Source organism: Myotis davidii, unplaced genomic scaffold (genome assembly GCF_000327345.1).
Source record: "Myotis davidii unplaced genomic scaffold, ASM32734v1 scaffold61, whole genome shotgun sequence".
NCBI lineage: Eukaryota > Metazoa > Chordata > Mammalia > Chiroptera > Vespertilionidae > Myotis > Myotis davidii.
The window spans coordinates 1,874,443-1,888,125 of record NW_006291729.1 but is presented as its reverse complement, the minus strand read 5'-3'; the positions used below and the strand labels follow the sequence as shown (position 1 = coordinate 1,888,125).

Genomic DNA, 13,683 nt, shown 5'->3' with positions numbered 1-13,683 from the left:
CCCCCCGCCACTCGCCCCAGGTGGAAGCCTCAACACCTGCCCCACGCGCCCCATGTGCCCCACGTGGAGGCCTCGTTCAGCGCCCGCCCCACGCGCCCCACGTGGAGGTCTCATACAAACACAAGGGGTAATCCTGGGGAAACGTGCCGAAGCCCATTTAAAAACAACATGATCTGAATGATTTGTGCTGCATCCTATTGCAGACAGCTGGAAACAGGGAGGAGAGACAAGCAGCCATGACCTCACCATCCTAACAGAACCACAGCTATTTCTGTGTTTCTCAGTATGTTCCCTCCATGGGCAGGTTTCCATAGCTGTAAGGGCCGTGGGCAGACAGCCTCAGAGCCAGTCTCCTTTCCCTCCCATCCCACCTCAGTCACGTCCATGCTGTTCGCCATCTTCATAAAGAGCACTGACAGTGGGCAGGTGACAGTGGGCAGGTGCTGTTCCATGGCAGGGAGGCACCTGCACCTACTTAGCAACGCCTCTACAGTCTGTCCGTCATTGCCTCCAGAGAATCGCCTTCACAGATAAGTCTGCAGCGCACACCTGTCTGCAGGGAGCAGTGGTTCCCAGCCTTTTTCTGGCCACACCCACCTGAGCATCTCTAACATCCGGATGCCCCCCTGTGGCACCTAATTCTTATTATTCAAAAAGTGACTCCTGTTCACGGGGAGGAAGCCTAAAGGGCCATGAACTTGGTCTAAACACGCTTCCAAAGAACATGGCATCCATGAAAGAGAAAAATAGAAGAAGGAAAGGACAGCTGAAGTCCTGAGGAAGAAATCACTAAGAAATTGTTTTAAAAAATAATATGAAGTGCTATGAAAAAATAGCAAATAAAGTTTCAGGATATATAGAGAACTGAAATACACAAATCTGTCACAATATATGTTTATATACTGTATATGAGGCCCCTGGAACCATAAGATATGCAAAAACTTCACTCCTAGTAACTCGTTCTCAAATTGCCCCCCTTAAAAAGCAAACTGCCACCCTACGTGGTTTGTCTCAGTGGACAGAGCATCGGTCTGCAGGCTGAAGGGTCCCAGGTTCAGTTCCAGTCAAGGGCACAGGCTCGATCCCCAGTAGGGGGTGTGCAGGAGGCAGCCAATCAATGATTCTCTCTCATCATTGATGTTTCTATCTCCCTCTCCTTCTCCCTTCCTCTCTGAAATCAATAAATATATATATATATTTTTTAAATCACATTGCCCCCCGGTGGGACGTGGTGTGCCCCGTGTTGGGAACCACTGCTACAGAGCTGACATCCTCGGCCTGAACCCTCACAAATGTGAGCGCAGGGAATTACTGCAGGCCACCAGGCTGTTGGCAGAGGTCTCACTGCGTCAGCTACGGCCAGGCCCTGGCGCAGGGCGACACCGGTCTCGCCGCCCCCTTAGCGCCAGGGCAGCCATCACTCGAGTTGTTGCCCATCATTTAATGGAGGAAAATTTTACTTGTTTGATTCATTCACTTGCATCTCTTGGATGCCTAGTGAGACTGACTACGTTCGACACTGGTTTCCTGCCGGTATTTTCTGGTTTACATGCCCCAGTTTTATGTCTGGGCGAGTGGAGGAAAGAACACCACGTTTCTACTGAGAACACCTGTCCCCACCCAGCCGCGGCTGCGGAGCCCTGAGCTCCCCTACAGCAGCGATTCCGGATCTGAAACAATGGGGATCCCCCACCCCCTTGCTGGGCTGTGGCAACATTTCACTGGATTAGCTGTGGGACCTCCCGAGCCCCTTCCCTTTCCAGAACCACCCCCACCCCCCTCTGCCCAGCAAGGTTAGGGTTAGGGTCCACGCTGCCACGTCCACACTGCCACGCTTGTCTTCTCTAACCCGCTCCAATATGCATTTGTCCCCCCCTTTCCCCGTCAGACTCCGCCCATCAAGGGTGCCCACACCCGACAGTCGATCATCAGTCTTCACTCAACTCCAGCTCAGCAGGGAAATCCTTTCTTAATTATCGCCATAGATTTTGACCTACTTTAAGCCCTTCCCAGCCCCTCAGGGCATGACCGCTGCAGTCCCTGTAGCATCTGCCAGCACCTTCCCTGGATTCCACCTCCACCAGCCGTGAGGGCGCCAGTGAGGTCAGCGACGCAGGTACGGGCACGCCCCCCTGTAGCGATCACTCCTCAGAGCTCAGGGGTCCCCGCAGGCGGGGAGGGACTCACCCAGCTGCACCAGGTAGTAGACCGTGAGCAACAGCTGCATCTCCTCGGAGATGGGCTGCAGGGCGGGGGCCCCGTACTGCTCGTAGGCTCTGGAGACGGACTGGGAGTTCTGGTAGCACGTGTACAACAGCGGGCTCACCACCACGTCGTTCAGGTTCCCGCAGAGGTAGGGGAAGTTCCCGTGGCCTGTGCAGGAAGAGTAGCATCGGCCGGTCAGCGGGCCTCGGGCACAGCCCGGGCTCCCGCCCCCGAGCCCTGCCCACACCACCACGCCCTGCGCCTGCCTTGCTCCATTTCCCTGTCCAGGTGTCCCCAAGGCCCCCAGACACACACGGCCACGCAGAGAACACGGCCAGGCGATGCAATGCTGGCCTGCATTTTGGTTGGCCAACGGGGCCCCGTTCGAAACCTACGTGTGCCGCTTCTTCCTGAATACCCTGTCCACTTCCATTTTAAGGAGAAAGAATGGAGTGCCTGCTCTTATTTCCTAGCAGTAAGATACCCCTCCCACTTTCCTAGCACCCCCTCTCCTCTATTCCTGCAAGCATGACAAAATACAGTGTTAATGCACTTCAGAAGGCCCTGACTGTGCACATGTGCATGCGTGTGTGGGGGGTATGTGTGGACATGTGTGTGGATGTGCATGCATGTGTTCATAGATGCCAGCAGTGGGTGCTGTCATCAAGTCCTCACAGTTCAAGGTCTCCCACTTCATTAGAAAAAGCGGTTTCTTAAGGTGAGCCCCAAACCGACCTCCACGTAGCAGCCACCCATTCTCCCAGTGACACAAAACAGAGATCCAATCTAGTGTTCCATGCTTCCTCGTGGTGACCGTGGCTATCCTTGCCCAACCGAAGCCGGACTTCACGGTCAGAAACACCAGCGGCCAAGGGCAACCACGGACCACGCCCAGACCGGCTCCCGGTCCCTTACATCAGCAGAGGCTGAGGGTCCACCTCTCACCGGACGCCCAGCACCGAGCCCGTCACCGGCAGGAGCTCAGGGAGGTGGTGGGAGTGGAGGAAGGAAAGGGCAAATGAACAAGCAAGTGGACCCCCTGGAGCGGAGCAGGGCACTGGCCTGTGGGGGAAACTGAGGCGCACTCTCCCGGTTGGCGCCTGGCGGGAGGGAGTGTCTGCGTTCTTGTTCTCTTGGGAGGACACCCTGGGAGTCAGCCCGCAGTGAGGCCCAGATGTAGGGGACAGGCTCCTTCCAGCCGCCCCACCCCCGACACGTGCTGCACACTGCACCTGCCTTTAAATATCACCGGCTTGGCCTTGCATATTTTCAGCAAGTTGTCGGGAACTGACACTGGTTCCCCAGAGGCCACGACGGGAAAGGTGACGGAGGCTGGTCCCACCAAGCCGACCGGGGGCACGCAGGCCACGCCCGCGCTCTCTGGAAAGACAGCGAGTATTAGGAAGACACAGGCAAGGCATCCACCCCTGCAGGCCAAGGTCAGGCTGGCCTCCACCTCTGCTACAGCCTGACCCTCACCCCCTGACATACCCACGGGCGCACCCAAGTCTTGGAATCCCAAATTTCTGAGGCCAAAAGCACCTTTAAGGTCACTTGGTCCAACCTTTCCCACCAAGTGACCCCCTCTCCTCTCCACTATCCCTGACAGGTGGCAGGCAAGCGCCTTTGCAAATTCCTTCGGGATCAGGGATCTCACTGCCGTGCAGGGATCCTAGGCTTGTTAAGCAACTCGAACACACGGCAGGACAGCCTTTAGCTGTACCAAAGTCAGCCTCCCTAGAAATCCTCACCAACACACAAAAACACAGGCCCACACACGCACACATGCCACCAGCCATGCCCGAGCCTTGATTTGGGCCAAGGCTCCTTTCACTCACCATACTTAGCTCTGCTCCCCGCTCCCTTGGGGTAGCCGCCGTCCGCAGCCGAGGGAGACTCCGGAGACCACCCTTTGTGGCGCTTCTTGGGGGGCCCGGAGTTTGAGAAGATACCTGGAGAACATTCAGAGGAGAGTTGGGCTGTCACGGGGGAGGGGGGGGGGCTTTAATAAAACAGCCCCTGGCTCGCAGGACACTCACTCGTACTTCTTAAAATCAGTTTGCAATGGGTTTCGGGGTCTGTTGGCATCACTGGGCCTCAGGACACCTCCTGCCAGCCCCTGTGATGCTTCACCCCAAAGCTGTGCGGGTGCCTGACCTTTAACCCGGAGCCTCAGCTCCTCTGCCTTTAAAAGGGGAGATAAAACCTACCCCGCAAGGTGCTTTGATCAGGACTAAAGAGAATCTGTGTGGCCCAGCCATGGTGAGCGTGGACCTAGGAACCAGGAGGTCACAGTTCGATTCCCGGTCAGGGCACAGGCCCGGGTTGTGGGCTCCATCCCCAATCAAGCAGGAGGCAGCCAATTAATGATTCACTCTCATCACTGATGTTTCTATTTCTCTCTCCCCCTCTCCCTTCCTCTCTGAAATCAATAAAAAATATTTTTTTTAAAAAAAGAATATAGATGAAGCACAGAGTCTGGGCCCAATCAATGGTGGCCCCGGAGACCCACTTCTCAGCCTCTCACGCGAGGAACGGCCACCCATTCAAGCCACCACCACACTTCACCACTTGGGGGCAGCACCGATCCACCGGGCTCCTCTCCCACCAACCAGTCTTGAAAGCTAATTTCAGACTAAAAAAATCAAGGGGAGCAGAGGCTGGTGCCCACTGCTGCAATGAGTCACCTGCCCACATGGGGAGACAGCGGGCCGTGACTCACACTCGGTCCATGGGTTATTCACATCAAGAATTTTCGGATGCAAAATTCCCCCTACATTTAGAGCTGCACAATCAATCCTGACTGCATATTAAACTCACCTGAGAAGCTTCTAGAATCCTCCACGCCTGCTGCAGCCCCATCCCACGGAAACCAGACCCCAGCACCTGGGTGGGGAGGGGGCCAGGTGCGCGGCTATGCTCCCTGGTGAGTCTAAGGCAGTGGTTCTCAGCCTTGGCTGCACATTAGAGTCACCTGTGAATCTTTCTAAAATCCTGATTTCTGGGCCTCATCCTCCGGAAATTCTGTTTCTCTGTTAATAATGTTGTGGCCCCACCCCATAACAAAGAAACAGGATTTCTAGAGGATGAGGCCCAGAAATCAGGATTTTAAAAAGATTCCCAGGGGATTAATGTGCAGCCAAGGTTGAGAACCACTGGCCTAAGGCATCTCCAGGGGAGATGAACCACTGCTCAGAGCAGCGTTCCTCTACGCGTGGCCCGAGGAGGAGCAGGCAGAACCAGTGGGGCCTGTGCAATCTGCCCGCGCCTGGGCCCCGCCCGTCTCAAAAGATCTCCGAGAACGAGAAAATGCCTCCTTCACATGCGGCCACCCAAGCTCATGGCAGCTGGAGATGGATGGCTTTACAGTCTCGGAAAAGGGATCCGAAATCCCTCTCACGCCTTCTTAGACGGAGAGGAAATCATCTTTAAAAAGTGGGCAGAGCCCAGCTGCTGAGGCTCAGTAGCCGAGGGCTGACCCATGAACCAGGAGGTCGCGGTTCCATTCCCAGTCAGGGCACGGGCTCCGTCCCCCGTAGGAGGGGTGCAGGAGGCACCCAATCAGTGATTCTCTCTCTCTCTCTTTCTCCCTGCCCCTCTCTCTCTAAAAATCAAGAAAACATTTTTTAAAAAGTGAATAAAGAGTTAAAAACATAATCTACTCTGTTTACAAGGAGCTTTCAAACAGGGGGTTCCTTCCACGCTGCAGCCTCTGAGGCAGCTACTGGTCTTGCTGTGTTGAGGCCACAGCGCCGACTCCCCGACCTCTGTCCTCAAGTGTCAAGGCCAGTTTGGCTCAGTGGTTGGAGCGTCGGCCCAAGGACTGAAGGGTCCCGGGTTTGATTCCAATCAAGGTCATGTACCTCACTTGCAGGCTCGATCCCCGGCCCCAGTCAGGGTGCATGTGGGAGGCAACCAATCAATGTGTCTCTCTCGCATCCATGTCTCTCTCTCTGTGTCTCCCTCTCCCTCCCACACTCTCTAAAAATCAATGGGAAAATTCCCTTGGGTGAGGATTAACCAAACAACAAGGCCTGCATCCAACTGCAAGGGGCTGGGCTCGGGCTCCGGGCGGGGGAGCTGCAGACATTCCGCCCTTTGGGCCTCGCACCCAACAGGCTGGAGCCCATGACGTCTCCCCACTGATGTCCCCAGCAGCTGTCCCTCTGGTACCCAATGTCTCAGAGGGGGAGGGGGGATAACTTGGCATTCTGGGTGACAGTTCTTCATCCCCCCAAAGCCTTGACCCACAGAAGGGCAGGCCCCTGGGGAGCACCGCTACCTAGTGCTGAGGGCCGGGGCCCTGCCGGCAGCTTGCCCTTCGCCAGCTGCTGCTGCGGGGAGTCCTTGCCATTGAACACCGCGGGGCCTGCCGCTGCGGGCAGGGAGGGGGGGTCGGAGCCTGGGCCTGAGAGAGAGAGAGAAAGAGAGAGAGAGAGAGAGAGAGCAGTCCGTGTTGAAAACGATTCCAAGTTCAAGGTGAACGGCACAGGCATTGCAGAGAAAGGGAACACGGCAGCCCGATGCACCCTGAAGGGCTGGCCGCATCACCAGGCAGTCACGCGGGGGGCTCCTTGGGGGCCGCTCCGTTGCCTCACCTGCCGGCTGTGCCCCCACCGGGGCGCTGGGGTTCGTCCCAGGACTGGGCTCACTGGAGCAGGCAGCCGGGGGCCCGGAGCTGTCCGGCGGCGGCGGGAAGAGGGAGCTGGAGCCAGGGCCGGTGGGAGCCTGCCGTCCTCGGAGCTCTACGGGACAAGACAGGGCCGTGACCCCCAGCCGAGGGACACTGACTGTCAGGGGAGGACGAAGGTGAGCGTTTGGAGGAGAGAGAGAAACATGACACAAGTTCTCCCTGGTCGACATAAACCTATTTTTAAAATTTACTGTAAACGGCCCACACAATTAGGCTGGCGCTGTACACTGGCTGCCCGTCATGCCAAGTGGCGTTTTAATGCCACACACAGACCTCTCGCCCGCAACCGTGCCCGCTACAGAGCTGCCTCTCTGCAAAGCCCTGCTGACGGGCACCGTGGCCCGCCCAGAGGGCACCCCGCCGCCGCGCCCCCCCTCGCTCACCCGAGCCTTTCCAGCAGATGAGGGGGCCGGGGGCCAGCACCCCCTGTGCGTTGCGGACCAGGTAACACTTCAAGTGCTTCTGCTTCTTGGGCTGCGTGGTGAGCTTCAGGTTGATGTGGTTGGAGAACTCCGTGAAGTAACAGAAGCCCTTCTTGCCGCAGCCAACACAGTTCCCAGAGAATCCTGGAGGGAGATGCACGGTGAACTTGCCCCATCTGCCCTGCAAAGTCCTCCTCCATCACACACCGTTCCCGGAAACTCACCAGCCACCAGAGCACCCCACGGGGCGAAGGTCCCCGTTATCTTGGGCTGGTCCCACTCCCACGGACTCCCCCTGCCCACTCCCCCACGCGCCTGCCTCCGGGCACATGCTCTCCCTCCGTTAAGCCCCACCTGCACGCCCTCTGCCCAGCACTCAACACTCCACTCAAACGCCCACTCCTCCAGGCATCTCCCTTGTCCCACAGGGCCACCTCCCTGCTCTCCAGACCCGACAGCCTCTTTATATTGCTCAGAGGGCCTTGCGATGCCTTCCTTAGTGGTGTAGTTATTGTGATCCCTGCCTTTTCCCCCATAACCACCCCATGGGTCGGTGTGACCGCGTGGGGGTGTGAGCTGCGTCTGTGTATGTCGGTGCAGGTGCACAGATGAGTGCCCGGCATGTGTCCGATCTGTCAGATCACTAGTAAATACAGGAGGGAGGAAGGAGACTGGAAACAAGGTAGCTGTACGAGTGAACGCCGGGTGATTTCTCTGCATACACCCACGTCATCATCGAACACGTGTACTGAGCCCCTTGTCTCCAAGGTGGGGACCCTGGGACACACAGCTCAGCTGCCATCGAAGACGAAGGCCCTGAGACCTCCCACGCTCCCTGGAAGGGACTCTGACCCGAGTGTTGAAACGATGGACAAACGAGAAATGGAGCCGCAAGACGGAGGATGCGCAGAGCCATTTGCCGAGGCCAGCACTGCCTTCCTGTCCAGACACAGACTGGAGGCCTTGGTCCCGGGGGAAATGAGGGCTGTGGGCCATTTCGGAAGCAGGGGTGGGACCACAGGCCACAGCCCGCCTCTCTGTGGTTCCGAAATGACAGTGGAAGCCTCGGTCTCCCCGGTACAGGAAGTGTCTAGGGAGGCGGCAGGGAGGCTGCAGGGAGGCGCTTTCTGGTCGGGAGCTGAGAGATGACCCCGGGCCGGGGAGGGCCAACCATGAGGACCGCAGGCCGGCTTACCAACCACGCCCAGGAGACGGGACATGGTTTAAACCACCAGCTGAACACATGCCCTCATTCTAATCTTTCAGAGGAATTGTCTGAAAAGCAGTAAACGTCTTCATGAGGAAGAATCCAGCACGCCCTCTCTTTGGAAATCGCCTTTCGGACCTGGGGGTCTACGATAGCCTTTAGAAGACAGGCCCAGAAAGCACGCGTGGAACCCGAATCCCCAATTCTTGCCCGGCACAGAGCCCCAGGCCAAGGGAAACCAGCCCTGCAGTGCCCCGTCCACGGGAAAGAGCCCGGCACAATGAATCGCTCTTGACCACACACGGCGGTGGCACGCCGCGATCGCCCCGCGGGTCCGGTGCCGCTGTGTTGAGCAGCTGTGGTGGCATCTGCTTAACTGGCAGATCCTGAGCGGGCGCCTGTGTGTGCGGCCACCAAGCCAGGATCTCCCTTCTGCTGGAGAGAACGCGTCTGCCCTCTCCCCCTTCACTGCTGTGGAGCATGAGTCAGAGGGACCCGGGTGCAAATCCTGCTCCCTACTCCTGTGACTTCGGGCAGGGTCTCTGAGCGTTGGGTTTCTCGTCTGTAAACAAGATGATAACAGCAAACATTTACTGCACACTGACCAGTAAACACGCACTGAGCCAAGCACTTGACATGATAAATGTTCTCACTTAACCTCCAGAAGCACTATAAAACGATTCTCACGTTCCCCGGTTTACAAATGAGGAATCCAGCACAGAGAGAAAGTAACTCACCCATGGGGGGAAGGGGGAGGGCAGTATGAGAGTTAGGACTGAACCATTCTGCTATGGCATGTCCCCACAAAATCCATCTTGAAGAGCATGAGGAGGGCAAAGTGCCCACTATGTGTTCAGCACATAGTAGGTGCTCAGCAAGTGTCATTTCTTCCTCCTCTCCCTTGGACAGGCACAGCTGTATTAGAGAGCAGAGCTCAGATGGATCAGGTCAGGAGACACGTCTGACCCACCCGAGGCCCTCACAGCGCTGAGAGATATGGGGGAAGTGGCTCGCTCTCTCCGGGCCCCAGTTTCCCAGCCATAAAAGGGAAGGGGAGGACTCAACGAGCTCTATGCTTCGTTCCAGAACCACAGTCACAGGATTCTTCTTTGAAGCATCCACAGTGGCTTCCTTCTGATGCGGAGGATGGTCTCTGAGCACACGGCTCACGGCAGGAGGCCCACCTGGGACACACCCAGGGGGCGTGATGGTACCACACGCGGAGGTGCCGACCATCAGGAATGATCTGGAATCCGGCAACAGGCTCACAACTAGTACCCCTGCCTCAGTTTCTCTTGAAACTCATGAAAATCAACTATTCGTGTGGCCTCCAAGAGATCTTCCTAAAATGCAAACTTAAACATGGTAACGGCCTGATTCGAGTCCTCCCGATGTCTCTTTACACTATAAACTGAGGGGAAAGCCAGGAGGGAAGGGTGAGTATGTGAAGAGAGGAAACAAACCAGAGGGGCCTGAGAGACACACCACCGCTTGCTTTGGGAGAATCTCATGTGGGTCTTCATCTTAAAAACCAACTGTGAAAAACAATTATAAAATGAAATTCGAGCACACTGGTGATTTGAGATTATTAAGGAATCAATGTCAAATGGGGGGGGGGGGTAAATCCGATGATGTTATTGAATTTCCAACAAAAAAGCCCTAATCAGTTAGAGGTCCATACTGAACCGTTTACAGGTGGAATGGCATGGCGTCTGGGATTTGCCACCTAATAATTTGGAAAGTCGAGAGGAAGGAAGAGTTGTACGTGAAACAGGGTTGGCCACGTGTGAGCAGCTGCCGACGACGAAAGACAGACACACTAGACTGTTCCCTCTCCGTCCAACCCTACGATTTGAAAACGGCTGCCTGGGTACCTCTCCAAGCAGGACCCCCCTGACCCCACGCTACAGCCCCTGCTGGGGCCACGGGAAGTCCTCCCCAGCCCTCCAGCAGCCAAGCTCCCTCATGCACCGCGTCCCTCTGCCTGACAGGCCCTTTGCCCTCTAGGACTTGCTTAAACCTCCAGAAGCAAGGTCATCTGGGTTCAAATTCGGGGCCAGTCATTTACTAGCTGGGTGACCCTGAGCAAATCGGTAGCCTCTCTGTGCCTTTGCTTCTTCACAGATACAGGCCAGATGAGAACGCATCCACGTCCTGGGTTCCTGGCACAGGGTAAGTCTCCATAAAGTAGCTGTTGCTAGTATTCTTCTCCAATTGGCAAAATCTGATTCTCTCTTTTTAAAATACATTTTTATTGAGTTTTTAGAGAAAGGAAGGGAGAGGGAGAGAGAGATAGAAACATCAATGATGACAGAGAATCATCTACCAGCTGCCTTCTGCACGACCCCCCTAATGGGGATCAAGCCCACAACCTGGGCATGTGCTCTGACCGGGAATCGAACCTGAGACCTCTTGGTCCCTGGGTTGACGCTCAACTGCTGAGCCCCACCAATCGGGCAAAATGTGACTCATGCCTCAGGGCCCAACGCGAACACCACATCCCCGAGGCAGCTTTCCCGCCCCTGGAGCTGTTCACCCTCGGCGGTCCCTGCCACGCTGCCACCCTGGCTAGCGTCCTGCCGAGATCTGTGTGAGCGGGCCTCCGTGGTGGGTGCAGCCTCCGAGCCCGGCTGCCCGGGGTCTCCCAGCAGACGCTGAGCCCCCCGAGGAGGACCCGGGAGAAGGAGCGGGTCCCCCGTGGCTCTGCGGCCCCGGCTAAACTTCAGGCCCACCTCAGCTCGGGGTGACACGTTCCACAAATGCTTCATTACCTGCCTGCTGGGTGAACAAAACACTCGCTTCCCCCCACCTAACAGATGAACATTCTGCTTACAGTTTTCTTCTCTCTGCACTGCCTCAGCCATCAGCCGATTTAGATGCATTCCCGTCAAAACAGAAAACTGAAATACACACCTGGATTGTAACCTCTCCACTTTCTCAGACAAAATCCCTGTGGATTCGGTCACTAAAACAAGACTCTCCATGATCAATGATGGGCGGGGGAGGGGCGCCTGGCCATGGCTTCCCCCAAGATGACCCGCAGTTGGTTTTATGGCCGCTACAAAGCCCGAAGCCCCCCGCCCCGGACAGCTGGGCGGGCCTGCCCGGTGCGGCCATCAGGAAATTGCAGGAAACCTGCACAGTGTGGAGTGTGCAAGCCGAGAGCATAAAGTTCCTTTAGAAGAAGAAAGGCTCGGTTACTGCCCACCGGCCTGGGACCCGCCTCCCAGGACTTTTTGGCGAGCAATTAACAAAGACACCACTTCCCCCGCTGGCTGCCTGAGGAGCAGGAGCGGTTCCAGGCTGGTGGGGAACGGACTGAAAGGTCCTGTCTCCACCTCGCAGACCCTCAGGGTTTACTGCCCTCGCAATTCCTTTCGGTCACAGAGTGGTGGGGTCCGGGGAGCCGCCACCGCGGGATCAAACGCGGGCCCCCCACGCCGGGTGGGCCCCCACACCTTCCACCCCCAGTGGCCTCAGAAGCAATGAAATCTGACGCCAACCACCCGGGAGCGGCTTTGGAAGAGTGAGTTTCCTGGGATTTTTCTTGTTTCCCGAGAACTAGTGACAACAAGCCCATGAACCTGCCCAAGGAGAGAGCTGGCTTCAACCTTCTCTCTCCCTGGCGTCCACTGTCCCAGGGCCGTCTGTCCCTCCAGGCAGCATCCATCGCCTGGCTTCAGAGCTCACAGGGGGGCGGGTGCCCCCACCCCCGCCCTCAGAGCAGGAGCTATTCCGGTTCCTTCTCTGGGTCGGTCCTCCCGCCCTTCCATCCGCAGCACAGGCCTCAGACAGGAAACGTGCTCAGCAGATGTCCCGAGTGCGCTTACCCACCAGCACACGCGGGACGTCTAAATGCTTGTACACATGGAAGGTGCAGAAGGAACCGGGAAGGGAGTTAACCCAGTTTTTCCCATAAACTCCCACCACCCAACTGGCTCCCACAGTGAAGCTGTCCCCGAGGCTACGCCTGGAACAGACAGATCATCACCAAGCTTCTCCTCCCAGGAACCCCAGAGCGGGGCGAAGGGGAGACGCTGCGGAGGGGTCAGGAGTGGAGTGGGCATCGCCTCCCCACCTCGTGGGGGAGGACACTGAGGCCCGGCCGCCACCAGCAAGCTGTGGTCACATGCAGGACTGGAACCCAGCTCCCTGGGCTCTCGGCCTCCCCTGATGGGGGAGTGAGCTGAGCCCAGAGCCTGGCACACAGTAAGAGCTTGATAAATGTAGGAACCAAGAAGGCCAGGCTCAACTCTGCCCGGGTGTCGGGGTCTCCGTGAGCCAGTGGTTGGTTGAAAGATCAAAGTCCCAGTGTCTACCACCCACTGCTGACCTTGACCTGAAGACGGGACCAGGAGGTGTGGTCATTCATGAAAGGGTAGAATTTGGAGCCAGGAAAAGCCGAGTTCAAATCCTGCCCCTGTTCCTTTTCTCATGTGCCCTGGGGCAAGTTCATTAACAGGGCCAAGCCTACCTCTAAAACCAGGATAAGAGGGACACCTCTTGAGAGGTGCGAGGTCAGGGGAAGCAGAGACGGGCGGAGGGTGCCCGGCAGTTACAGGGGATATGCAGGTTCTGGAGGCAGGAACACACACTCAGCCTTATTCTCCCGCCTCACCCCCGATCGCTTCTGGGAAGGGCTCGGACAGAGTGTGGGTCCCATTCCTGACATAGGTAAGCACGTAGGGGAGGTTTCATGAATACAGGGTTTTTTTTTTTAAAAAAAAATGATACTAAATGATGGAGTTTCTACAGGAAGGTAGTCACATTTCAAACCTCGCCCGCCACCGTGGCTCAGTGGTTGAGCATCACGCTATGAACCAGGAGGCCATGATTCAACTCCCAGTCAGGGCACAGGCCCGTGATTTGGGCTTGATCCTTGGTGGGGGGCGTGCAGGAGGCAGCCATTCCATGATTCTCTCTCATCATTGATGTTTCTATGTCTCTCTCTCACTCTCCCCCTTCCACTCTCTCTGAAATCAATAAAAATAAATAATACGTAAATAAGACAAATCTCATTTTCATTCCATTCCACAAAGAGATCGTCTACTGGGAGACGTAAGCGGTGTGTGACGTGCTGACGCGTCCCCAAAGGTGGCCCACCCGTGCCCGCCGCCGGGCGGACAGAGCCACAGCATGGAGAGGGGCGGGGGGGG

General features: G+C 56.7%; 1 protein-coding gene across 1 annotated transcript in view; it reads right to left on the bottom strand.

Annotated features, from left to right (window-relative positions):
- GREB1 (growth regulation by estrogen in breast cancer 1) overlaps positions 1-13,683 on the bottom strand; it is an 81,565-nt gene that overhangs the window by 59,700 nt on the left and 8,182 nt on the right. Inside the window, exons 4-10 of the mRNA XM_015564943.1 lie at positions 9,712-9,773; positions 7,282-7,464; positions 6,804-6,950; positions 6,488-6,613; positions 4,044-4,157; positions 3,442-3,585; positions 2,188-2,373 (exon numbers count right to left, since the gene is read on the bottom strand). Coding sequence (XP_015420429.1) covers positions 2,188-2,373; positions 3,442-3,585; positions 4,044-4,157; positions 6,488-6,613; positions 6,804-6,950; positions 7,282-7,464; positions 9,712-9,773 — 962 coding nt within the window. The remainder of the gene's footprint in view (positions 1-2,187; positions 2,374-3,441; positions 3,586-4,043; positions 4,158-6,487; positions 6,614-6,803; positions 6,951-7,281; positions 7,465-9,711; positions 9,774-13,683) is intronic.